The sequence below is a fragment of the Pristis pectinata genome, chromosome 1 (genome assembly GCF_009764475.1).
Source record: "Pristis pectinata isolate sPriPec2 chromosome 1, sPriPec2.1.pri, whole genome shotgun sequence".
NCBI classification, from domain to species: domain Eukaryota; kingdom Metazoa; phylum Chordata; class Chondrichthyes; order Rhinopristiformes; family Pristidae; genus Pristis; species Pristis pectinata.
In genome coordinates this window covers 82,119,240-82,146,165 of record NC_067405.1, presented here as the reverse complement: position 1 = coordinate 82,146,165, position 26,926 = coordinate 82,119,240, and the positions used below count along the sequence as shown (strand labels likewise).

The 26,926-nt window shown below is 42.4% G+C and overlaps 1 protein-coding gene across 11 annotated transcripts in view; it reads left to right on the top strand.

Moving 5' to 3' along the window:
* The window catches only part of numb (NUMB endocytic adaptor protein), a 135,197-nt gene extending 108,401 nt beyond the window's left edge, over positions 1 to 26,796 (top strand). For 7 of the 11 annotated variants that reach the window (XM_052030501.1, XM_052030511.1, XM_052030562.1 and 4 more), the window contains 6 exons: positions 98 to 238; positions 3,357 to 3,561; positions 14,893 to 15,177; positions 18,819 to 18,980; positions 19,077 to 19,211; positions 25,159 to 26,796. In XM_052030501.1, the coding sequence (XP_051886461.1) occupies positions 98 to 238; positions 3,357 to 3,561; positions 14,893 to 15,177; positions 18,819 to 18,980; positions 19,077 to 19,211; positions 25,159 to 25,808 (1,578 nt within the window). In that variant the 3' untranslated portion in view covers positions 25,809 to 26,796. The remainder of the gene's footprint in view (positions 1 to 97; positions 239 to 3,356; positions 3,562 to 14,892; positions 15,178 to 18,818; positions 18,981 to 19,076; positions 19,212 to 25,158) is intronic. The other 4 variants (XM_052030547.1, XM_052030556.1, XM_052030570.1 and 1 more) reach the window with 1 other exon arrangement.
* Positions 26,797 to 26,926: the final 130 nt, after the last annotated feature.

Genomic DNA, 26,926 nt, shown 5'->3' with positions numbered 1-26,926 from the left:
TCTTGAGGGTAGCTTGACTGGATACATAAGATTACAAATTACTGGTAAAACGTTAAGTAGTTCATTTGTAATAACTTGTTTTCCCTTTTCCTCACAGGACCTAATTGTTGATCAAACTATAGAGAAGGTATCCTTCTGTGCCCCTGACCGAAACTTTGACAAAGCATTCTCGTACATTTGTCGAGATGGTACAACCAGGCGTTGGATCTGTCATTGCTTCTTGGCTATACGAGATTCGGTAATGAAGCCCTTTTCTCTTCCTTTATAGCAAAAAGATATCTATTGTTTGGGGGGGAGACTGGGCAAAGGGATCATACAGGGTTCTTGAGACTGTTAGAGGGAGCATAAGGTTCTTTTGCCTGATAATGAGAGTTTGAAAGTCAGATTTAGCTATGTCTCAGATTCATGAGTGGTTATTGTAGGGGTGGGAAGCTTGTGCTTTGGGTGCCAGTGGAGGCACTTCACTTAAGGTAATGAGGGAAAATTGGTGGTGTTGGCTTTTCTTGAATTGTATTTTGTGGCAGACTGCAGAATTGCTTGGGTCCATGTAAGTCACCCGTTCCCCAACACTGTTGTGAAAGGTGACATTTTTCCTTTTTCTCTCCTTGCACTCCCCATTTTCCTCCTCCTAAACAAGTTGAAGATTCTGTTGACCATCTAAACAAGTTGAACAGTTCTGTTGAAGTTACTATTTTGGAATTCCAAAATCATTCCATCCCATTTACACCTAAATAATTGTTACTTCTGGTAGTCTTTCTCATCAAGATTCTGACTCATTCTGCAGTGCAAGGTTGGGTGACCACAGGTTCTTTCCCTGGTTTGTGCTCGGTCACAGCAACAATGATGATTAGCCATATCTCTCTCCCCTAACTGGAGTAGAAACTGTGCCTGTAGACATCAAATTATAATACTTTAACAAAATTTAAAACTTTCAGACACTTGCAGCTTCCGTGCAATGCATCCACTGTGTTCATTTGCAGTCACCTGATCTTGTGCAGTTTAGTATCGCATTTAGCTCCCAAAACTTTGGATGTGCTCCTAACATCAAAAAGCAGATTTTGGTATTGACCTATATCTGTGTTTTTTGCAAATTTCAGAAATGAAATATTAAAATGCAGAGTGAAATATCTTGACTTTTCTATTTTGTAACTGGTTTTGTATTTGTTCAAGACCTCTGGTTGTTTCCCTCTGGGTGCCAATGAAGCCCAAGCCTACATATCAATCTGAGCTACAATGTTCAATTAAGAAGCAACAAACTGTAACTCAGTAAACTTTCGTACAACTCAAAGTTTGAGAAATGATGTGTCGCTACTTGTGACTCTGAGGCAAAGTTGCTTTGTTACACAACATTAAAATTTATCTTAAAGACTCCTCAAATTCACATTTGAAGCAAATAATAGTAATTTTTACTTCTCACACAAGACATCCAACTTATCAAATCCTTTTTTGATGGGCCCAGTCATAGGATTATAGAACCATATAGTACGGAAACGAGTTCTTTCAGCCCATTTGATTCATTCCAACCCTGATGCCCATCTTCACTAATCCCATTTTGTCTGCATTAGGCCCATACATGTGTACGCCTTTTCTATCTGTGTACCTGTTCAAATGCAGTTGAAACATTGTAAATGTATCTGCCTCCACTACCTACTCTGACAGTCCGTTCCAGATAACCACTGCCTACTATATGGAAAAACTTCTCTCTCAGATCTCCCTTCTCACCTTAAACCTGTGCCCTGGGACAAAGATTATCCTGTATAGCTGATCTATGTCCTGCTGTATCCTTGGACAGCCACCTTCACTATCTATGACTCCTCCAATTTTGGTATTGGTTTATTATTGTCACTTGCACCAAGGTACAGTGAAAAACATGCCTTGCATACCGATCATACAGGTCAATTCATTATACAGTGCAGTTACATTGAGTTAGTACAGAGTGCATTGCAGTAGTACAGATAAAAACAATAACAGTACAGAGTAAAGTGCCACAGCTACAGAGAAGTGCAGTGCAATAAGGTGCAAGGTCATAGTCCATCTCATTGTATAAGGTCCAATCTCATTGTCCAATAGTCTCATCACAGTGGGGTAGTAGCTGTCCTTAAGTCTGGTGGTACGTGCCCTCAGGCTCCTGTATCTTCTACCCGATGGAAGAGGAGAGAAGAGAATGTCCCAGGTGGGTGGGACATTTGACACTTCATGTCGTCTACATACTAATCAGACCACCTACATTCTCATACAAGTCATGTATCTATAACATAAGGTCCCAGCACAATCCCTATGGTACACCACCTGTTATAGACTTCCAGTAAGAAAAACCCATCCACCACTACTCTCTGCCTCCTATCACCCATCTAGTTTGGAACCAGTTCACCAATACGCCTCAGATCCCTTGTGCATTAACCTTCTGGGCCAGCCTACCATGCAGGACCTCATCAAAAGCCTTGCTAACTGCATCTACCATGCTGCCTTCGTCAATTTTCTTAGTTACCTCTTCAAAAGAAAACTCGGTCATATTTGAGGCATGACCTCCCCTGCACAAAAACATCTCCCTGACTCCTCATTCCCTGCCTTTCCAAGTGAACACACATCCTGTCCCTCAGAATCTCCAATGACTTCCCAACCACTGATGAATGTCCCAGAGGTAAAATTTCAAAATATATATCAAAAAAACTTCTCAAAAACCATGAACCAATGACATACTAACTTTTTTCCAAAAGTACATAGCACTCAATCAACTTGTTTCTCTGTTTTCAACTGTCAACTGACTTGAACTTTGTTGTTGCTGTCATCTGAATACATGTTACAGTCTGCTGTGAAATTTTCAGTTGCAAAGCAAATGTAATTTATTCATTTTCTATCTTAACAATAAAGTACACATTTGAGGTTAATCTGAGAGAATGCATGCTGAAATTTTGATTTGCTTCCCACCCCAGCCAAGATGAAAGGAGATGAGTTTCATATGAAGGCTGCACTGTGTGGATGAATCTGCCGTGTGGTGCAGAACAAGGCACACAGTTGAGAATGGTCCTGGTTTCATATCTTGTCCTTTTCTGGCAGATTTCTGCCCACTCCCTGGAAACAATTGACAAACAAAAGATCTTGGGTCTTGTGTAACCAGAGGTTTTTGTTTGTTGACGGCTTTTCTTGGTAAGGTTCCAAGCATGCTTGGGTTGACAATGACGTCCTTGTGGCTGTGTTTCTCACTGGGTTACCAAGGAGTTAAGTTAACCTATCCATACCTAGATAGCAGGAGGACTGATTCATTGGGCACATGGTAAATGATGCTGATTGTGCTTGATGACAGGTATATAGGAACTAATGTTTGTATCATTTAACAGTATTATAATGTTCCTTAGGGCGAGCGCTTAAGCCATGCTGTGGGCTGTGCTTTTGCAGCGTGTTTGGAAAGGAAGCAGAAGCGCGAAAAGGAATGTAATGTTACTGCCACTTTTGATGCCAATCGAACCACCTTCACCAGGGAAGGTTCCTTCCGAGTAATCACAGCCACTGAGCAAGCAGAGCGTGAAGAAATTATGAAACAGATGCAGGACACCAAGAAAGGTAAAGAAGCAAAATAACCATGTGGCGAAGGGAGGAGGAACTATAGGTTCTTCAAAAAGGAATATTTCTTCCAACAACTACACTACAACAATGTACATGCTGCATTTATAACACCTAGAGAAAGGTATTGCAACAAACAAGTATATAACACGAGGGCCATTACATCTGTTCTAACTCATAGAAAGAATTCTTCAGTTATCCCACAACCAGATGTTCCCCAAATATGTTCTCTCAAGTATTTCTCTTATTCCCTTATGAAAATGATTGCATTTCCATCCACCATATGAGAAATAGGAGGCCCAAAAAGAATTAGGAATTCATATTCATAGTGCTAAAATGCCGAGGACACAAAGTAATTAAGCCATTGGACTGCTGCTCTTCATAAAAGACCACACTATACAAAGTGGAAAATATGCAAAAAGCTATGTCAACCCACTAATTGTGCTCTTTTTTTCCTTTCTACATGGAAGGTTTAGTCTGTGATTGTTTCTCATTTGCCTACTCTTGTTTCCTACCTTCCCTTTTCCTGTCGATGCATTGGCTCTCTACTGAATTCTGAAATTTTAGAATTCTCAGTTTACTGATCTTCTTTTCAACATCACACCCTTTTACTTTCATCTAATATCTTTAAATTCTGTTAACTATAATTGGATCACGATTCCTGTGGGGGGGGGGGGGGGTTGTGCGTTTAAAGTTATATATAGTGTGTTAATGTTCTAAGAATCAGCCATTTTTCCTAGCATTTCTCAGTCTCCCAGAGCCAACTCATGCCTCTGACTGTCAGAGTTTTCATCTTAAGACCTTCAGATTGAAACAAGTCACGATCAACTCCATCATTTTGCAATTGCGCTTCGTTAATCTTTTCTCAACACACAAAACTGGATCTAAAATAGCCTATTCTCTACTTGATTCCTGAACTACTGACCTAGAAAATAATTTATATACACTATATTAATGTGGCAGGCAAATTTATAAATTTGGTATACCCAACTGTATGCAGATTACAAACCAACACGTACACACACATACATGCGCACATATGGACAGGTGCGAATGAAAAACTTACTTGCATCAGCATTACAGGCACATAGCACCTAACATACAACAATTGCAAGAAAAACAAATTAAACATAAATTATACATAATTGTTACAAGAAGGAATACAATTAGAACAAAAATAAAGTTCATTTTAGTGCAGAGTGGTGTTGCCAAACTAGTGATTAGAGTTTTGCCAGTTGGTTCACACCTGATTACTGTGTTACCACTAGTTAACAAATCCAACATTACTTCTGCTGTTTGGAAGCCTATAGAATTGGCATCTCCCAATATTGTTTCTTGGCTTTGTCCAAATTCATTATACTTGTTGATTTCCCAAGTACTTTGCAGACGCTGTCACTAAGAATAGACACGTGTCAATATCCCAGAAAAGGAGGTAGTAGAAAAAGGATAAAAATAAAGGAGGTGTTTTAAAAAGTTGGCAGTTTTTAGAAAAGTCTCTTCTGGATGGGTTGCATTGTGGGTTTTCAAATCTGCTTATGATTTGGGTTATTTACCTGAGCCTTCACATATTGACTGAGAGAACCATAGAACACTACAGTACAGAAAACAGGCCATTCGGCCCTTCTAGTCTGTGCCAAAACTTTATTCTGCTAGTCCCATTTACCTGCACCCAGTCCATAACCCTCCAGACTTCTCCCATCCATGTATCTATCCAATTTATTCTAAAAACTTAAGAGTGAGCCCACATTTACTACATCAGATGGCAGCCTGTTCCACACTCCCACCACTCTCTGAGTGAAGAAGTTCCCCCTAATGTTCCCCCTAAACCTTTCCCCTTTCACCCTAAAGCCATGTCCTCTCATACTTATCTCACCTAATCTAGGTGGAAAGAGCCTACTTGCATTAACTCTATCTATGCCCCTCATAATTTTGTAAACCTCTATCAAATCTCTCCTCATTCTTCTGCGCTCCAAGGAATAAAGTCCTAACCTGTTCAATCTTTCCCTGTAACTCAACTCCTGAAGACCCACCGACGTTCCAGTAAATCCCCTCTGCACTCTTTCAATCTTACAAATATCCTTCCTATAGTTAGGTGACCAGAACTGCACACAATACTCCAGATTTGGCCTCACCAATGACTTATACAACCTCACCATAACATCCCAACTCCTATACTCAATACTTTGATTTATGAATGCCAGGATGCCAAAAGCCGCCTTTACAACCTTGTCTACCTGTGACGCCACTTTCAGGGAATTCTGTATCTGAACTCACAGATCCCATTGTTCCTCCGCACTCCTCAGTACCCTACCATTTACTGTGTATGTCCTACCTTAATTTGTCCTTCCAAAATGCAACACCTCACACTTGTCTGCATTAAATTCCATCTGCCGTTTTCTGGCCCACTTTTCCAGTTGGTCCAGATCCCTCTACAAGCTTTGAAAGCCTTCCTCGCTGTCCACTACACCTCTGATCTTAGTGTCATCAGCAAACTTGCTGATCCAATTTACCACATCATCATCTAGATCATTGACATAGACAACAAACAACAATGGCCCCAGCACAGATCCCTGAGGCACACCACTAGTCACAGGCCTCCAGTCTTAGAAACAGTCATCTACTACCACTCTGTCTTCTTCCCACACAGCCAATTTCGAATCCAGTTTACAACCTTTCCGTAGATACCTAGAGTCTGAACCTTCTGAACTAACCTCCCATGTGTGACCTTGTCAAAGGCCTTACTAAAGTCCATGTAGACAACATCCACAGCCTTTCCTTCATCTACTTTCTTGGTAACCTCCTCAAAACTCTACAAGATTTGTTAAAGACAATCTACCACGCACAAAGCCTTAATCAGCCCTAATCCTTAATCAGCCCTTGGCTGTCCAAATACTTATATATCAGATCTCTCAGAACACCTCCCAATAATTTATCCACTACTGATGTCAGGCTCACTGGCCTGTAATTATCTGGTTTACTTTTAGATCCTTTTTTAAACAACAGAACAACATGAGCTACCCTCCAGTCCTCTGGCACCGCACTCGTGGCTAAGGACATTTTAGATGTATCTGCTAGGGCCCCTGCAATTTCTACACTAGTCTTTCTCAATGTCCGAGGAAATATCTTATCAGGCCCAGGGGATTTATCTACCTTTATTTGCTGTAAGGCAGCAAGCACCTCCTCCTCTTTAATCTCTATGTTCCATTAACACCACTGCTTGTTTCCCTTCCTTCCATATCCACTATGCCAGTTTCCTGAGTAAATACTGAGGCAAAAAAACTGTTTAAGATCTCCCCGTCTCCTGAGGCTCCACACCTAGCCGACCACTCTGATCATCTAGGGGACCAATTTTGTCCCTTACTATCCTTTTACTCTTCATATACTTGTAGAAACCCTTTGGGTTTACCTTCACATTATCTGCCAAAGCAACCTCATATTTTTTTGCCTTCCTGATTTCCTTCTTTAGTATTTTCTTACATTTTCTATACTCTTCAAGTGTCGTGGTTACCCACAATAAATAGATGACCAGGAGAAGCAGAAGATTCCTCAAAAAGTTAAACTTATATTTGCAAACAAAAGTGGTGACAGTCAGTCAGTTACCCTCTGACTGCTGCTCTCTCTGACTGCCCCCAAGCAAAGCTCGCGGTCCTTTTTTTATACCTTTTTTTCATAGCTCAGTTACATTGTTACAAGCCATCATGTTCTCTCTTATCTTCACAATTTCATCCTTCACCATTTGCCCCCTTTCACAGTTGTCTCCTGGCTCACAACCATTTGTCTTTTGCCACAATCATTTCCTGACTCAATCACAGGTTGCCCCAATTATCTATGGGCATTGGGAGTACTGGTACTAGGCTACAGAACTATCAGTTATAAAACAATACTAGGCTTTAGCTACAAGGCTAACAGTTATAAAACATCACAATGTGCCCCTATTACCTATGAGTTCTGAGACTTGCTGGCACCTGGCTTTATCACTTATGAAAACTATCAGCTACAGAACTGCTACAAAATCATTAGTCGCACTAGCCATAACAACCATTAGCTACACAGTAGATCAACAGTGTCTTCCTAGGAATGGGCTAACCATCTGTTTAATGAGCTACAATAAATCAAAAGTGTCTCCCTAGGAATGGACTAACTATTTCTTTAATGAGCTATATGTTTCCCGCACTAAGAGTTTCCCACGCTCGAGCTGGAGAAGGAGACCCAGCGGCCATCTTAAGGAGATCAGCAGCCATCTTAAACACAGAGCAGACTATGAATAAAAAAGTATAGCCTCTACTTTCTATATATTCTATACAAGTACCTCATTTGTTCCTAGTTGCCTGTACCTTCTAACACCTCTCTCTTTTTCTTAACCAGATCGCCAATATCCCTTGAAAACCAAGGTTCCCTATGCTTGTTAACTTTGCCTTTAATCCTGGCAGGAACATGCAAACTCTGCACTCTCAAAATTTCGCCTGTGAAGGCCTTCCACTTACTGAACACATCCTTGCCAGAAAACAACTTATCCCAATCCACTCTTCATAGATCCTTTCTCATTTCCACAAAATTGGCTTTTCTCCAATTTAGAACCTCAACTCGAGGACCAGACCTGTCCGTATCCATAATTAACTTGAAACTAATGACATTATGGTCACTGGACCCAAAATGCTCACCTACAGATACTTCTGTCACCTGACCTGTCTGGTTCCCTAATAGGAGATCAAGTATTGCATTCTCTCTCATTGTACCTCTATATATTGATTTAGAAAACTTTCCTAAACACACTTGACAAACTCCAAGCCATCCAGCCCTTTCACAGTGTGGGAGACCTAGTCAATATGTGGAAAATTAAAATCCCCTATTACAACTATCTGTTTCTTACATCGGTCTGCTATCTCTCTACAGATTTGTTCCTCCAATTCTCTCTGACTATTGGGCAGTCTATAGTACAACCCTATTAGTGTGGCCACACCTTTCCTGTTCCTCAGCTCCACCCATATAGCCTCTGTGGACGAGCCCTCCGGGCTGTCCTGTCTACACACAGCTGTGATATTTTCCCTGACTAGTAATGCCGCTGCTCCCCCTTTCATCCCTCCCCCTCTATCACGTCTGAAACAACAGAACCCCGGAACATTAAGCTGCCAGTCCTGCCTCTCCTGCAACCAAGTTTCACTAATAGCAATAATGTCGTAGTCCCACGTGCCAATCCACGCCCTAAGCTCATCTGCCTTACCTACAATACCCCTTACATTGAAATAGATGCACCCGAGAACATTTCTATCATGTATAAACCTTTGATATACCTGCAGTCTTTGCACAACGTTTTTCCTCCTCCATCTCACTATCTGCTCTAACACTCTGGTTCCCCTCCCCCTGCAAATCTAGTTTAAACCCCCCAGAGCAGCACTAGCAAACCTACCCGCAAGTATGTTAGTCCCCCTCCAGTTCAGGCGCAAACTGTCCCATTGGAACAGGTCCCACCTTCCCTGGAAGGAAGCCCAATTGTCCAGAAAAATGAAGCCCTCCCTCCTTAGCCACATATTTAGCTGCATGATCCTCCTGTTTCTAGCCTCACTAGCTCGTGGCACGGGTAGCAATCCTGAGATTGCAACCTTGGAGGTCCTGTCCTTCAACTTTGCACCTAATCCTCTAAACTCTCTTTGCAGGACCTCCTCCTTGCTATCCACGTCATTGGTTCCTACATGGACCACGACATCTGGCTGCTCACCCTCCCTCCTGAGAATATTGAGAACTTGATCCGAGATATCATGGACCCTGGCACCAGGGAGGCAACAGACCATCCGGGATTCTCGATCTCTTCCACAAAACCTCCTGTCTGTCCCCCTAACTATCGAGTCCCCTATCGCTACTGCTCTCTTCTTTTCCCTCCTTCCTTTCTGAGCCGAGGGTCCCATCTCGGTGCCAGAAACGTGACCACTGTAACTTGACCCTGGTAGGTCATCCCCACCAGCAGTATCCAAAACGGTATACTTATTGTTGATGGGAATGGCCACAGGGGTGCTCTGCTCTTTCCTGACAGTCACCCAGCTACCTGCCTCCTGACTTCTAGGGGGTGACTATCTCCCTGAAGCTCCTGTCTATTTCTGCCTCACAAATGATCTGGAGTTCATCCAGCTCCAGCTCTAGTTCCCTAACTCTGTTTGTCAGGAGCTGCAGCTGAATGCACCTTTTACAGGTGTAGTCATCAGGGACAAGTGTGCTGTCCCTGACTTCCCACATACTGCATACGGAGCAGACGACTGCCCTAACTACTGCCTTCGCTACCTGCTCCTAAGTTAATGAAATTAAAGGAACTTATCGGCCTTACCTCTCAGTGAGCGAGCTCTCCCTTAGCCTCTCGAGCCAAAGCCTCAAAGCTCCATTCCTACCCTGAGCCACTCACACACTGGCTGCTCCTTGATGGCGGAGTGGAGGTTCTGACCACAACCTTCTAACCCATAGTTTTGTATAATGACTGGAAAAGGGAAACATTGGTAGTGGGAAAACAAAAATGTATTTGGGAAAATTGGTGGGAAAAACAATGAACCCTACAGGATTGTGGGGGTTGTGACTGGATGGATATGAATTTGCAAAGTGGAGGCAGAGAATGGTGGTCAAAAGAAGTTTGCAGTAGTGTACCCCTTATATCAGTGTAAAGCTCTCAGGCTGCTTTTTGCTATATAATATAATATTTACCTAGATTTGGTTATGAAGGATGCAATTTCAGAATCAGATTCAGATTTATTATCACTGACTTGTATGATGTGAAATTTGTTTTTGCGGTAGCAGTATAGTGCAATGACATATAAAATTACTATAAATTACAATTCATCTGGATGGGATGTAAACGCTGAGAGGTTTTGTTTTTAGTTCAGTTACTTAATTTTTGAATTAGTTTATTAGTTGTTGGTTAAGTAAATTTTATTTTCTTTGTATTTTGAATATGATTAGAGACCTTTAGAAACCATTGAAAAGATTATTTACAGTTAAAATTGGCAAAAAGCCATCTGAATGGCCAAGGGCACAGTCTTGTAATTCACTGAAGCCTCCTTCCTGCTTGTGGTCTATTCCATTCCACAAGACAGCTGTGGCAACAAAGCCAGCTCAACTGGACCTGCAAGACTGCGAAAGATTAATGCGATCTTAGGGTAAATGGGAGGTGTGACCTAGCCCAGACTGGTGATGTGGGCAGGTGCACGGCAGGTGAAACTTAATGCAGGAAAGTGAAAAATGATAGGAAGAATGATGAAAGGCACATAAGCTAAATAGAGATGGATGCAGGACAGAGAGAGACCTGAGGCTGTACCAACATTAGTCTTTGTAGGTGACTGGAGAAAGTTCAGTGACTTAAGGCAAAGACTTTATTTCAGTGGGATGAAGTACAAAGGCAAAGAAATTCCACTAAATCTTTATAAAATTATGGACACCACGCTTCAGAGTTGATGCAGAGGAGATTTAATAGAATGATTTACCGGTGATGAAAGACTCCATTTAAGAGGAATAAGAAGAAGGGATATAGATGTTGTTCTCCTTGCGGAGGGAATGATGGTGCTGATTTCTAATGACAATGTTAAATTTCCTTAAGTGTTTTGTTCGAGAAATGAGGAGAAACTAGATGACACAAGTTTAGGGTAATAGCTGGAGGTATGGACAAAATCGTTTTCTACTTGGGTTGCTATCTAGAATACACTGCCTGAAAGGGGTCATAGGAACCCTTAGACCCTCAAGCCAGTTCCATCACTCAGTGTGATTGTGGATGATAGGTGACCTAACCATAAAATTGTACTTTCCCCATATGCCTTAATATCTCTGATTAACAAAAGCTGATTTAAAATTGATGCAGCAAAGATTGTTTTCTGTGGAGTTCCAAGCTTCTTTTCGCTGCTTAGCTTCACTCTTGGCTTTAAATTTTAGAATTTCACTCTTAGTTTCAACTTTTTAAAAACGTAACTACTCGTCCAGGATGACCAACATGCAGAAATAGTTTCTCTATTGTTATCTACACTATTAACTCTCCAAAACACTTTAAAAGTCAAGAATCTAAATTCAATGAGCCTGTTTGTACACTCTCTCCATTGTAGTTTAACACTGAGAATTGCAAGTAATCTGATGCATCCAGGCTAAACTCCAGCTGTGGTCTTACCTGGACGAGAGAAATGATATTGAGGAGGAAAGAATTGACAGGGAAATATTTTGTACCTGACTTCACAGAAGAGGAAGGATGACTGTTAATTATGCACTTAAGTATGGACATAATGTGGGCAAATGGGTATATTGTAGATGGGGAGGGAAAAGGTCAGCATGGATGTGATGGGCTAAAGGGCTTGTTTTTGTGCTGTACAACTCTGGCTCTAAGTCAAAATCTCCTGGAAATAGATTTAGAGGGAATGAAGAGTTGAAAGAAATTTTCTTTAGTTTGAAAACCAGTACTGGCAAAATTAGCAAGACTGAAAGGTGAAAATTGCCCTTGGACCTGATGACCCGCATCCTAAGGTAGAATGAATGTTCACAGAACGATTCCTGCAATTGTTGGTTTGTCCTTTAAAGAAAGATTAAACAGATTGGGGCTACACAGTTACGTTTAGGTAAATGAGAGGTGATATCATCGCAGCACAAAAAATTCTTCCATGGCTTGAAGGGGTAGATGCAGTGAGGATGTTTCCTGGGATTCTTAGAACCAGGGATACGTTCTCAAAATCAGGATTCAGAGATGAGAAGAAAATCCTTCATCTTGATAGTGGTGGATTTTTGAAATTCTTTACCCAGGAGGGTTGTGGAGGCTTAATTGCTGGAGATGGCTAGATTGTTGGATGTTAATAGAATTGGGAAAGTCTAGTGCAAGAAAGTGGCATTGAGATAAAAGATCAGCAATGATCTTATTGATTGGCAGTGCATACATGAAGGGTCAAATGACCTATTTTTCTTATGTCCTTATTCCTGCTCAAAGATTCTTTCTGTAGTTTGCCTGCAGACTTTCTCCTTTATTCCCTTCAAACTGTTTGGCATATTGTATACACTAAGGTATAATAACTTCTCTGTTCCTTAATTGTAACCAAACAGATTCTAGCAGTAAACCCTTATACATCCTTTCTTGAGCTGCAGGGTACCTTTGATACTGCCACCTCTTCCTGAACACTGTTAACAAGAATTTTAGGAGCTCATTTGTTTTCCTCCTCCTTGAAGCAAAGTCTCCATTACTGGCACCTAATTATTTTCGACCCCTGCAGTTCACCAGCTCAACTTACTTTTATTTTGCATTTATACATGTGCACCTGATCCATCTTACCATGCTTCACAATTCTCTCCTGTCTGATCCCGCTCATTTTAAAATAAAAAGCAGTTCTAACACTGTTCGTTTCTTCTCATCCTCCATGTAATTTGTATTCTCCATTGCCTCATCCTGGTGCTACTCCCTCTGTCATATTAGTTTAAATCCACAGTTCTAAAAATTCGGCCTAATTTTCTGCTTTTGTACTGTAATCTTCATTTGTAAAGACACACATTCATATACTTCTATTTTCTCACCTTACTGTAGACCAGCAGGCATGTTAACTCTAATTATTGTAATTTTATTACATATAGTCTAAAAGAGCAGGTTATGTTAAATAATATTTGACTAAATATAGCTTGGAAATAATGGGTAGGAACTACTACTTTGAGTAACAAACTGATGTTTGATTGGATTATTAAATGTCATTTGCAGTTGAGATTAAAAATTCCTGAAGAATGGCCTCTATCTATCGCACATTTCCCTAACGTTGGACTGCTGAGCTCACAGTTAAGGAACTTAAAGTAGTGAAAGAGGAGATAGCAAAAGAAGTTAAGAATTGATAGCATGAAGGTATTAGAAAAGTTGGTTGAATTTAAAGTAGGTATGTCACCAGGACCAGAGGTATATGCATGGTTGGATTCCGAGGGAAGCACTGGAGGAAATCACAGAGGCATTGACTGAAATCACTGAATACGCTTTGGATATGATGGTCGTGCCAGAGGACTGGAGAGCATCAATTGTTACTCCCTTGTACTAAAATGGGAGTAAGGATAAGACCAGCAACTACAGTTTAACCTCCATGTTGGGAAAGCTTTCAGAAACACTGATCCAGAACAGGATTAATCATGACCTGGAGGAAAGTGAATTAATGTAGAAAATCCAGCATGGATTTGTTGAGGGCAAATCCTATTTAACCAATTTGATGGAATTTTTTTTAATGAGGTAATGGAAAGAGTTGGAGGGTGACGCAGTTGATGCGGTGCAGACTTGCAGAAGGCTTATGACGATGTAACACCTAACAGGCTTATCTGTCAATTTGAAACATATGGCATAAAGGTTGGCTATGGCTGATGAGAGATCTGATTTAGAAAAAAATACATAAAATGATGAGGGTTCTGGACACGGTGGATAGAAGAATATTGCTTTTGTTGGTGGAGGGGCCAATGACTAAAGGTCGCAGGTATTAAATAAAGACGAAGAGAATTAAGAGTGACAAGAGGAAAAGCTGTTCTGTATAAAACATAGGTTAGGCCACAGCTAGAGTACTGTGTACAATTCTGATAACATTACAGGAAGGATTTGATTAAACTGGAGAGGGTAATGAGGAGGTTCATTAGGATGTTCCCTGGGGTGGAGCATTTCAGTTGTGAGAGACTGGATGAGGTGGGTTTGTTATTCTTGGAGTAGAGGAGGCTAAGGGGGGAGCTAATTGAGGCATACAAAAACTGAGGGGCATAGGCAAAGTAGTAGGTAGATAAGTTTTCCAAGCAGGACCAGAGGTCTAGGGTAAGGGACAAGAGACTTGGAGGGAATCTGATGGAGACCATTTCACCCAGAAGGTGGTTGGAATTGGGAATGTGCTGCCTGAGGGGGAGGGTGACAGCATGTAAATCTCCAAGGCATGGATGGCTATGGACCAGTGCTGCTAAATGGGATTAGTATAGATTGGTAATTAATGGTTATTATGGACAAGGTCGGCTGATGGGTCTGATTTTATTCTCTGTGACTCTATTGATCAGGCTGCCTTGTCTGTGACTGAAGTTGTATAAGAACACAGGAGACAGCAGTTCATGTTACTGATCATTATGTATTCTTTCATTGTGTGCATGATGGGTGATAGTGATGCTTAAAGTCTTGCCTATGTTTGCCTTCTGGATTCCTATTGGCTTTAAGTGCTGAATGTTTTTTTTAATGGGCTGTTCCTTTTACTTTGCCAGTTGAAAGGTGCCAACAACTAGGGCATAGAATATGTTTAAAATGACTTGCCTTTGAAGAAATTATTCTTACTGCGGCAGTGCTTTTGGAAAACTTTTAAACCACTGTGTGACCTACGTATCATGTTTTATTTACAGCTGAAACAGAGGGAGCAGTTGTAACTACTTCCGCTGCATTTCCTGCAGCCCCATCAATTTCACCATCTGCCCCATCCACCAGTACAGAAAACAAGGAATCCAGCAACATACATGCCATACCCAGAAGGCATGCACCTGTAGAGCAGCTTGCCCGGCAGGGATCTTTCCGAGGATTCCCAGTGCTGAGTCAGACAACATCTCCATTTAAGAGGCAAATGTCACTTCGAATAAATGAGTTGCCTTCAACAACACAACGGAAAACTGATTTCCAAATTAAAAATACAGGTGGGAAGTCTTGATTTTTGTACTTTGGGTTAGAAAAAACTTAAATTCTAATGGAGGGAAGCTATTCATGCAGTGGTTTCACAGTGTGGGTTTTGGGAGTTGTGGTTTTAAGAACTGTGAAAACATCCATTTTGCTTGGGTCCAGTGGGAAATGTCCTTCCAGAAATAAACCATAAAGTGACTGAGCATGGTACTAAAAGCATAATGAGATCCTGTTCCTGTTGAAGGTTTTTGTGTAGCTATGGACAGGTGGAGTGCATATCAATTTTACCTTACAGTTTATTGGACTAAATCATAGGATTAAAGAAATGTCTGACACAGGAAGAGGCAATTCGGCTCAAAGTCTCCATATCCTCCAGAAAAGAGCTACTTGGACTAATCCCACCTCCTGCCCTTGGCTTCCTGCATCACAAAGCCTCACCCAGTATTGTTTAAACTGTGCTGAAGATTTTAATTAATTCCCCTCAGTTTTTGTGTGATTGTTTCTTTTTCTTTTGAATCCCTCAGTCCTTTTATTCATTACCTTAAATTTATCTACCTTGTGTTTTGACATCACTGCTGAGGGAAATAGTGTTTTTCCTAGACATCTTATCTAGGCCGCCTATAAATATCCCCTTGGCTGCCTGTATTCTAAAGAAAAACTTGTCTTCACATATAAAATTCTCCAGCTGCAGCAGCATAACTCTTAATTCTTAGATATGGAGTCATAAAGTTATACTTTCCCAGTTACACAGAAAACAGGCCCTTTGGCCCAACTCACCCATGCTAACCAAGTTGCCTTCCTGAGCTAATCACATTTGCTTGCCTTTGGCCCATATCCCTCTTAAACTATTCCTATCCATGAACCTGTCCAAATGTCTTTTAAATATTGTAATTGTACCCACCTCTACCACTTCCTCTGGCAGTTCATTCCATATACCTACCACCCTCTGTGCAAAAAATGCCCCTCGAGTCCACTTTTAAATCTTTTCCCTCTCCATAAATCTATGTCCTCTAGTTTTAGACTTCCCTACCCTGGGAAAAAGACTGTGACCATCCACCCTATCTATGCCCCATCTTGATTTTATAAACCTCCTTTAAGGTCGCCCTTCAGCCTCCTCCTTCATTCTGGGGAAAAGAATCCCAGCCTGTCCAGTCTCTCCAGTCAAGCCCACCAGTCCCAGAAACGCCCTTGTGAATCTTTTCTGCACCCTCTCTAGCTTAATCACATCCTTTCTGTTGCTGGGTGACCAGAACTTCTCACAATGCTCCAAGTGCAGTCTCACCAAGGCCCTGGCATTCTCTGTGTATGTCCCGCCCTTGTTTAATGTCCCATCAATTTGCACTTGTCTGATTTAAATTCCATCTGCCATTCCTTTCCCCCACTTTCCCAGTTGATCTAGATCATATTGTAAACTTAGACAACCTTCTTCATTGTCCAACACACCACCAATTTTGGTATCATCCACAAACTTATTGTGCTACATCAACTGTCATCCAAATCATTAATATACTGTATATGACAGGGACCCAGCACTGACTCTTGCAACACACCACTGGTCATAGGCCTCCACTCTGATAAACAACCCTCCACCACCACTCCTACCACCAAGCCAATTTTGTGTCCAATTGGCTAGCTCACCATGGATCCCATGTGATCTAACCTTTTGGACAAACCTACCATTTGGGATCTTGTCAAAGGCTTTGCTAAAGTCTATGTAGACAACATCCACAGGCCTGTCTTTGTCAAAACTCTTTGTCATCTCTTAAAAAAAAAACTCGTTCAAATTTGTAAGACATGATTTCCCACGCACAAAGCTGTGCTGACCATCCTTAATCAGTCCTTGCCTTTCCAAATGCAGGTAGATACTGTCTCTCAGAATCCTCTCCAGTAACCTTCCCACCACTGACGTTAGGCTCACTGGCTTGTGCTTTTATGTAACAAGGGCTAAAAGGACAATGTTAGCCACCCTCCAGTCTTCCGATATCTCACCTGTGGCTAAGGAAGATACAGAAATCTCTGCCAGAGCCACCAACAAGTTCTTCCCTTGCTTCCCACAACATCCTAGATCCACTTAGTCAGGTCCCAGGGATTTATCCATCTTTGTGATTCAGGACTGCCTCTTGTAATATCAATATATTTCAGGACATCAGTGTTCTCTTCCCTGAACTCATTAACTTCTTCATCCATGGTAAATGTGGGGGATAAGCCTTAACTTAAGAGCTTTTCTGTCACCCTCTCCCACCCCCCCCCCCCCCCCCATAGATACCACCTCCATTGTGTAATGTGTGGACCAGAACTGTATACAAGACCATAGCTGTGGCTTTTAGTGTTTCATTCAGTTCCAGCATGGTCCCCCTGGTCCTGCATCCAATATTTTGACTAATAAAGGAAAGTATCCCGGATACTTCACCACCTTGCTGCCAGTCCTGCTGTTCTGAGATCTGTGATGTGCACTCCAAGTTATCTCTTCTACAATATCTCTCAGTATATAATGACTTGCTTTCCTTCCAAAATGCACCACCTTGCTCTTATCTTGATTACACTGATACCCCGCTTAGTGTTACTTCACACAGCACTGATTCGTTATCGCTGTCATGGTCCTCCAGCTCAAACACCTACCCACCTCTGCTTTAGAAAGGAATCTGACTGGGCTGTGTGCAGCTGTGCCAGAACTTAAAACAAACCCCTGCCCTCCCTGTGGCTGAGCGCAGTGGTGCCAGAAGCCCTGGGTGCTGGGGCTCCAGCATGGTCTGCTGCCTGCTACACTGAATCATTGTCAGGGGAGCATAGCTATTGGGGGCAGGCTGCCTGTGAGGATTGGCATTGGATGGCCTGGGACAGGCAGTGTGGTCCCTCAGTGCTGTGATGCTGGGCTAATGCCTGCACGGTGAGCGTGGACATTGATGGGGACTGGCAGCACCCAATCCAATGGTCTCTCTCATCACCTGTTGGATGTGATGGGAGCTGCTGTCTTCCCCTCTTTGTTTGGCTGCACCGCTCTCCCCAGCTCAGATTTCCCAGTGGTATCGAGCTGAAAGAACAGTGACCACAGGTAACCTTGGTGTCTCACAGTGGACTCTATTTCTTGGCTGTCCTTGATTTTATTTTACCACCATTCACTCTGCACTTTAAACTCTAGAATTGTTCCAGAGCTTTTGATGTGTGACCTAGATACTTCCATTTAGTTTTCCCCCTGGTGTTTGTTTTGTTTCTCTTCAGTTGATGCCTAGAAAAGGGAAAATTAGGTGCCATGTTGTTTGGTTAAATTATTGGAACATTGTTCATCCATTATATCTTTACTTTTATCTTTAGTTCCAACAACTGGGTGCCAATTCTTGCTCGGATATGGTATCGTGGCTTTTCATTGTTTGTTCTTCGTTTCTGTCCCGGTTTCTGCCCAAAGAGGAGTCACTGTTTCATGATCAGTAATGCAAGGCTGTGTAATAGTTCCCGCTGTAGCAGTGGCTGTGATCAGTCTTTGCATGTGTCAGGGATGACTCAGTCTACAATCTACTCTGAACTATTTCTTGATTTGCATCTAGTGAAATGCCAGTGCAAAGGGCTGTGCTGGAATACAGTAACTGAAGCCTTATTTTGTGCAACACATGAACCATTTGTGTTAGATTTTTAAAAAAAATATTTCTCCCTTTTTACTTAGTGCCTGAAGGGCAAGGTGATGGTGCAGCTGAAATCGACAGTATAAGCTCCCTGTGTTCTCAGATAACACATGCATTCAGTGGACAAGTGGAGGACCCATTCTCATCTGCACCAATGACCAAGCCTACTGTGGGTGTGACTCCTCAAGTGACGGCCTCCCAAAGTGAGTACCTGGTTTGATGGCAATTCAAAGGTGAATGAACTTTGCCAAAAAATTTGTGGTGTTAGAAATGTGACTACCTGAATTTTCTCATTGTAGTCAATGGGGCATCTTCAGCCTTCCCAGCACCTGTTGCAGCACCAGCCATATCTCCCACAGTGATGCCAGTGCGTGACACCAACCCTTGGTCCCAGGTCCCTTCTGCAACCAGTGCAGGGACTATGGTTGCTGCAGGTAAGTTTATACACACAATTTATGGACCTGGCAGGAGATGGAAGCAAAAGAACTAATTATAATTAATCTGGACCTCTGCAACTGATATTCTGGACAGAATCAAAAAGAATGGAAAAGGTCACATTGGTTGTTGTGAGTGCTAAACTTCAGAAGTAGGTTGTTATTTCAAATTCAGCATACTCTGATAATGTAACTTAAACTTACTGCTACTGATGGTTGGTGTTTTACATTAAATATTTAATACATCATTTACACCACCCCTGCATTCCAGGCCCCTGCCACTGTCGCGACTTCCCCCTGGTTGTTTGTATTCTCTACTTTGACCCTGAATTGAGGTGCCAATACAAAAAACAGCTTCATCTTCCTCAATAAACTTTGCTCATAATTGCATCTGTCTCTACTTAATTTGCTGCTGTGATCCTCTGTGCCTTGGAGTCGTAGAGTTTAGAAACAAGCCCTTCAGCTATGCCAGCCATCAACAACTAATCCTACATTAATCCCATTCCCATCAACTCCCCCAGATTCTACCACTTGCCTACACACGGGGGGCAATTTACAGCAGCCAATTAACCTACCAACCCTTGTGTCTTTGGGATGAGGGAGGAAACTGGAACACCTGGGGAAAACCCATGCAATCACAGGGAGAACATGCAAACACAGGTCAGCACCGGAGGTTGAGATTGAACCTGGGTCGGGCCCAGGATAGTATTGAGGGGTAGAGGCAGTGGCTTCATCACATGGAAGTATGAGCAATTTGTGGCACTTGCATTTATCTCATCAATGTTCCTTCCACAATCCAACATCCAGTACCAGGTACACAGTAACTTGGTGATGTTGTGGACAGTGAGGAGGATAGTCTCAGGCCACAGAAAGATACAGATCAGCTAGTAAATTGGGCAGGGCAATGGCAGATGGAATTCAATCTGAATGAGTATAAAGTGATGCATTTTGGGAAGACAGACGATGAATGGTAGGGCCCTAGTGACTATTGAAGGACCTTGGTGTACAAATTATGGATAGCCAGCATGGCTTTGTGTGTGGGAAATTGTGTCTCAGGAATTTGATTATGTTTTTTGAAGAAGCAAGCAAGAGGATTAACGAGGACAGAGCAGTAAACGTTATCTACGTGAACTTGAGCAAAGCTTTTAACAAGATCCAGCATGGTAGCCAGGTCAGAGAGATTAGATCACATGGGATCCAGAGTGAGCTAGCCAATTGGATACAAAATTAGCTTGGTGGTTGGAGGCAAAGGGTGGTAATGGAGGGTTGTTTTTTTCCAGAGTGGAGGCCTGAGGCTAGTGGTGTGCTGCAGAGATCGGTGCTGGGTCCACTGTTGTTTGCTGTCTATGTTAATGGTTTGGATGAGAAAGTAGGTGACGTGGTTAGTAAGTTTGTAGATGGCCACCGAAATTGATGGTTTTTTGGTGGACAGTGAAGAAGGTTGTCTAAGGGTACAGCAGGATCTAGGTCAACTGGGAAATTGAGCTAAGGAATAGCAGATGGAATTTAACTCGGACAAGTACGAAGTGATGCATTTTGGGAAGTTAAACCAGGGCAGGACATACACAGTGAATGGCAGGACCCTGGGGATTGTTGTAGAGCTGAGGGACCTATGTATTTGAATCCACAGTTCCCTGAAAGTGGCAACACAGGTAGCGAGGATGGTGAACAAGGTGTATAGCACACTTACCTTCATCAGTTGGGTCATCATGTACAAGTCATTGGTGAGACCATACTTGAAATATTGTGGGCAATTCTGGTCCCAATACTATAGGAAGGATGTGATTAACCTGGAGATGGTGCAGAAAAAATTCACAAGGATGTCACCAGGCCTGGAGGGCTCGAGTTATAAGGAGAACATACTTTACCTGGTTTTGGGAAATGAGCCAGACCAGGTGACAGATCTGATACTGGGTGAACATTTTGGAAATGTTTTAAGATAGTTATGAGTAAGGATATAATTGGATGTTGCGGGAAGGTACTAAATTGGGGGAGGGCAAATTATGATAGGATAAGAGGAGATAAGGGACATTGATTGGGAGCAGCTGCTGTTGGACAAGTCCATGTCTGACATGTGGGAGTTATTTAAAGACCAGCTGATCAGAGTTCACGTTCCAGTAAGGTTAAGGGAACCTTGGATGACCTGAGAGGTCCTAAATTTAGTCCGGAAGTGAAAGGATGCGTGCATAAGGTTTAGGAAGCTAAAGTCAGACTGAGCCCTCGTGGAATATAAAGATAGCAGGGAAGTGCTCAAGCAGTGATTAGGAAGACCAAAAGGTGCCATGAAATGTCCCTGGTCAACAGGATCAAGGAGAATCCCAAGGCATTTTATACTTGCATTAAAAAAAATGGATAACTAAGGAGAGGGTAGGTCCACTCAAGGATAAAGGAGAGAATTTGTGCTTGGAGTCAGAGCAAGAGGCTGAGGTACTAAATGAGTACTTTGAGTCAGTATTTACCAAGGAGAAGGATTTGGAGGATAATGACGTCAGATTGGGACATACTAATGTGCTGGGACATTGAGATTAAGGAGGAGGTAGTGCTGGGTCTTCTGATAAGCATTAAGGTGGATAAATCCCCAGGACCTGATGACATATATCCCAGAATATTTGAAAGAAGGAAGTGAGGAGATTGCTGGGGCTTTGACAAAGATCTTAGTGTCCTCACTAGCAACAGGTGAGTTACCAGAGAACTGGAGAGTAGCAAATGTTGTGCCTTTGTTCAAGAAGGGAAATGAGGATAATCCAGGTAATTATAGGTCGGTGAGCTTCACGTCAGTGGTAGGGAAGCTATTGGAGAGGATACTAATGCGCATGGCTTTGTGTAGGACAGGTCATGCCTTACAAACTTGAGTTTTTTGAGGAGGTGCTTGTTGAGGGTAAAGGAGTGGATGTTATCTACATGGACTTTAGTAAGGCATTTGATAAGGTCCCTCGTAGTAGGTTGATTCAGAAGATAAAGATGCATGGGATCAGGCAAATTTGGATTCGGAACTGCCTTACCCATTAGAAGACGGAGTAGGGGTGGAAGGCTGTTATTCTGGCTGGAGGTCCGTGACCAGTAGTGTTCCGTAAGGATCGGTGCTGGGACCTCCTGTCATTTGTGATGCTTGTGCATGATTTTGATGAAAATGTAGATGGGTGGATTAGCAAGTTTGCGGGTGACACTAAGATTGGTGGAGTTGTGGACAGTGTAAAGGACTATCAAAGAGTACAGCGGGATGTAGATCAGTTACAGATATGGGCAGAGGCGTGGCAGATGGAGTTTAATCCAGGCAAGTATGAGGTGTTGGGAGGTCAAATGAAAGGAGAAAGTATACAGTTAATGGTAGGCCCCTTAATAGCATTGAGGTACAGAGGGATCTTGGGGTCTGGGTCCATAGTTCACTGAAAGTGGCTGTGCAAGTGGATAAGGTGGTAAAGAAGGTGTATGGAATGCTTGCCTTCATTGGTAGGGGTGTTGAGTAAGGAAGTCATGCTGCAGCTATAGAAAAGTCAGACCACACTTGGAGTATTGCGTGCAGTTCTGGTCACCCCATGATAGGAAGGAAGTGGAGACTGTGGAAAGGATGCAGAAGAGGTTTACCAGGATGCTGCCTGGATTAGAGGGTATGAACTGTAAGGAAAGGCTGGACAAACTTGGGTTGTTCTCCCTAGAGTGTTGAAAGCTGAGTGGAGATCTGGTAAAGGTTTATAAAATTGAGAGGCGTAGATCACTACCTCGTTATTCCTCTTGCACTATTTATTTATTTTTGTAACTTATAGTAACTTTGTCTTTATGTCTAGCACTGTACTGCTGCCGCAAAACAACAAATTTTACGACATATGTCAGTGATAATGAACCTGATTCTGATAGGGTAGACAGTCGGAATCTGTTCTCCAGGGTTGAAATGTCAAACACCAGAGGACATGCTTTTTAGGTAAATGGGGGGTGGTGGTTTAAAGACGACGTGAGGGGCAAGTTTTTTATGCAGAGAGTGGTAGGTGCCTGGAATGGGTTACTAGGGGTAGTAGTGGAATCAGGAGGTTTGATGGAGTTTAAGAGGCTTTTAGATAGACACATGAATATGGAGGGATATGGATGATACACAGGAGGAGGACAGTTGGTATAAATTGGTATCAAGGTCAGCACAACATCATGGACCGAATGGCCTGTCCAGTGATTACTGTTCTATGAGAGACTGGATAGGCTGGGACTGTTTTCCCTGGAGTGTAGGAGTCTGAGGGGTGACCTTATCAGAGGTGTATAAAATCATGAGGAGCACTTTTTCCCAGGGAATGGGAGTCTAAAACTAGAGAGCATAGGCTTAAGGTGAAAGGGGAGAGATTTAAAGGGGACCTGAGGGGAAACTTCTTTCACACAGGATGGATATATGCAATGAGCTGTCAGAGGAAGTGGTAGAGGTGGGTAGAATTACAACATTTAAAAGACATTTGGGCAAGTACATGGATAGGAAAGGTTCAGAGGGATATGGGCCAAAAGCAGGGAAATGGGACTAGCTGAGGTAGGCACCTTTGGTTGGCATGGCTGAGTTGGGCCTAAGGGCCTGTTTCTCTGCTTTATACCTCCATGACTATGATAGGTCCAAAGATCCCAGAAGGCGGCAGTGCAGGGCGATAGAGTAATGAAGAAGGCATACGGGATACTAGCCTTCATTAGCTGGGGCATGGAATATAAGAGCAGGGAAGCTTTTTAAAATATTTGTGAGGCCACATCTGGCATATTGTGTGCTGTTCTGGCCCTTCCTTCCCCTACCCCCCAGCCCACCCAGCTGCTGCTCAACCCGCTGAGTTCCTTCAGATTGTTTGTTGCTATTATTATAACTCATTGCTTTGGGATGTTTGCTATAATTAAAAGTGCAATAAATTTGGGAGCTTTTAAAATTTCTCTTCCATGTTCAAAAGCCCTCTGTGGCTTTGGTGGTCCTGATCTGAGACCTTCTCTGTTACAACCCATCCAGGTTTCTGCATTAGCCTTTTCTGCAGCTCTCTGTCTCATCTTTGGTCGCTCTGCTTTCAGACATCCAGTTTACAAGGTTGAGAAATTCTCACTGAAAATCTTTGCCAGTCGCGCGCTCCCTCTCTGTCCAGCGCTCCCTAAGCTTTTGGTCATCTGTTCTTGCTCAGTGTAGATTAGACTCCTTTGAAGCACCTTGACTGCTTTCCAAGGGTTGGTCTAATCTTTGATACTCGCAAGCAGGGAATTGCTGGAATCTATAATAAAGGATGCAACAATGGAACAACTAGACTGAAATAGGATTAGGCAGTGTCATCATGGGTTTATTGAAAGGGAAATCATATTTGATTAATCTACTGGAGTTCTTTGAGGATGTGATAAGAGACAACCCTAAGACATAGGAGCAGAATTAGGCCCATCAAGTCTGCTCCGCAGTATGGTGTATTGGATTTTCAGAAAGCTTTCAGTAAGGTACCACATGGAAGCTTGGTCAACAGGTTAGAGGATGTGGAATATACAAGTATGTATTCAGAATTGTTTATGGACAGATGGCTAAGAGGGGGAATGAAGGATGGGTGGCAGGCTGTAACTGGTGGGGTACTACAAGAATTGGTGCTTGGGTCCCAGCTGTTCAAAATTCATGACTAAGGGGATGAAATATCACAGTTCCTAGTTTGCTGCTGACACTAAACTGGGTGGGATTATGAGTACAGAGGAGGATGTAAAGAGGTTTCAAAGGGATGTGAATTGGAGCATGGCAGATGGAATATAATCTGGGTAAAAGTGACAGATCATCCACTCTATTGCAAAACAACAGAAAGGCAGCAAGTGGTGAGAAATGCTGAGAATAAATGTGCAAGACTGGGCTGCAACAGGTACTCTTGTAAGAGAATTAATTAAATGTGCTCCAATTCTTTGCTTAGCCAGAGGAATTGCTTCCCCCCAACGATTGCCGCTGCAGTTTTTTTTTCACTCTTCCTCTTGTTTTAAGCAGGTGGTGACTGGGGCCCAGCTGCCGCTGTAACGGCACCATTTCAACCCAGTCACAAACGCACACCTTCAGAAGCAGACCGCTGGCTTGAAGAAGTGTCCAAGAGCGTTCGGATGCAGCCATCGCCTCAGCCGTCAGTGGCCATGCCTTCAGCTCCACAGTCATTTCAGAGTGGCGCATTTATCAGCCCTCAGGCAACACCGGCCAGTGTGGTTCCTCCCATGCAGCCTGCATTTATTCCTGCTCAGCCTTACCCTCTGCAGGTCACCAATGGCATTCCATTTCAAGCTCCAAGTCTGCCTGTGGTGGGCATCACCCCTTCACAAATGGTTGCAAATGTCTTTGGCACAGCTGGCCATACTCAGGTTACGCATGCACAGCAGGGTCAGAACATGGTGGGGGTTGCTGCTAACCCTAGCCCATACTTTAAACCTGCCAAACAGATTAACGGTTCAGCAGTTTTCAATGAAACAGAAAGTAGCAACTGGACAATGGAAACCAAAAGCAGTCAGGTGGCAGCGGGTATTCCTGAGGATGCATTTGAAGCTCAGTGGAATGCACTGGAGTGTAAGTCAAAGCAGCGGGCAACCCCTTCTCCAACTAATCCATTCTCTAGTGACTTACAGAAGACTTTTGAGATTGAGCTTTGAGTAAGGCTCTGGTTTTCCTTTATCTGGTGAGTGTGTGGAGAGCATTCAGTGTTGATAATGGGCATGAAGAACTGCTTCAGCAGTCCCTGAGAACCATTATAAACATGATGCAAAGCTGGACTCGACCATCTGACTAAGTTGTCCAATCAAAGGGGCTTGTCCATTATCTGCCTTGGAAAACCTGTTTATTTTAATGGTACATGTAGGGGATCAGCTGTTGGTTTCTAAACTCTTTCTACCTATAATTATGTGGGTACTCTGTGGTGGGACTGCAGGAAGATGCTGCAGTTCTTGTGTTGGAGCTTCCAATTTGAATACATTGATGCCAAAATCTTTATTTTTATGCATTAGTATATATATTTTAATAGTACGGATATTGAGCTGTAAGTAATCTTGCCAAAGGTAAAACACCGAAAGGTTGTACGAAATGTATATACAGAGAGAGTGGTTTATTGCTGATGCTAATGTAAGTAATTCATGTATTCCATCTTTTAAAGTGGTATTTGCAATGGCCTTTTTGCTGTGGGTAGCACACTTGCTTGAACAGATGCCCTATTATAAATCATTAGTACAGAGCAGTATTGTTATGGTATACATCAGCCATGATCAATCTTGTATTCTGTTCAGCAAGACTCTGTTTTGTGTCATTGACAATGTTCTTGATCCCTTGCTATCCTGAATAGATTTTTAGGAGGCCAGCCAGGTTCGATTGCCGAAATGGTAAAAATGGATTTGCACAATACTGTTAAGCTGACTCCTTGGTCCCTTGTGGTACTCTGGCTGATCTCCACTTATGGTGATCAGAGTCAGTTTTTCTGAGTTACAGTTACTTTACATCTCAGTTGAAAATTCAGCAGGTATGCTTTCTAGTTTTGTTTTAATTTTGACTTGCACGAGCCTTACAATCACTTGTAATAAAAAGAAATTTATACTGGAGATTTATAATCTTTAACAAATAAATGGTTAGAGGACTGACCATATTTGAAAAGCTTTTTGGATGATTTGAAATCGCTCTACTTTCTATGTTGTAATATTGTGGGGATGAATTGTGGATAACTGATTCCAGTTACTAAGTGGTATTTTCATTGACCAGCCCCCAAACTTAGCCATATTAATGT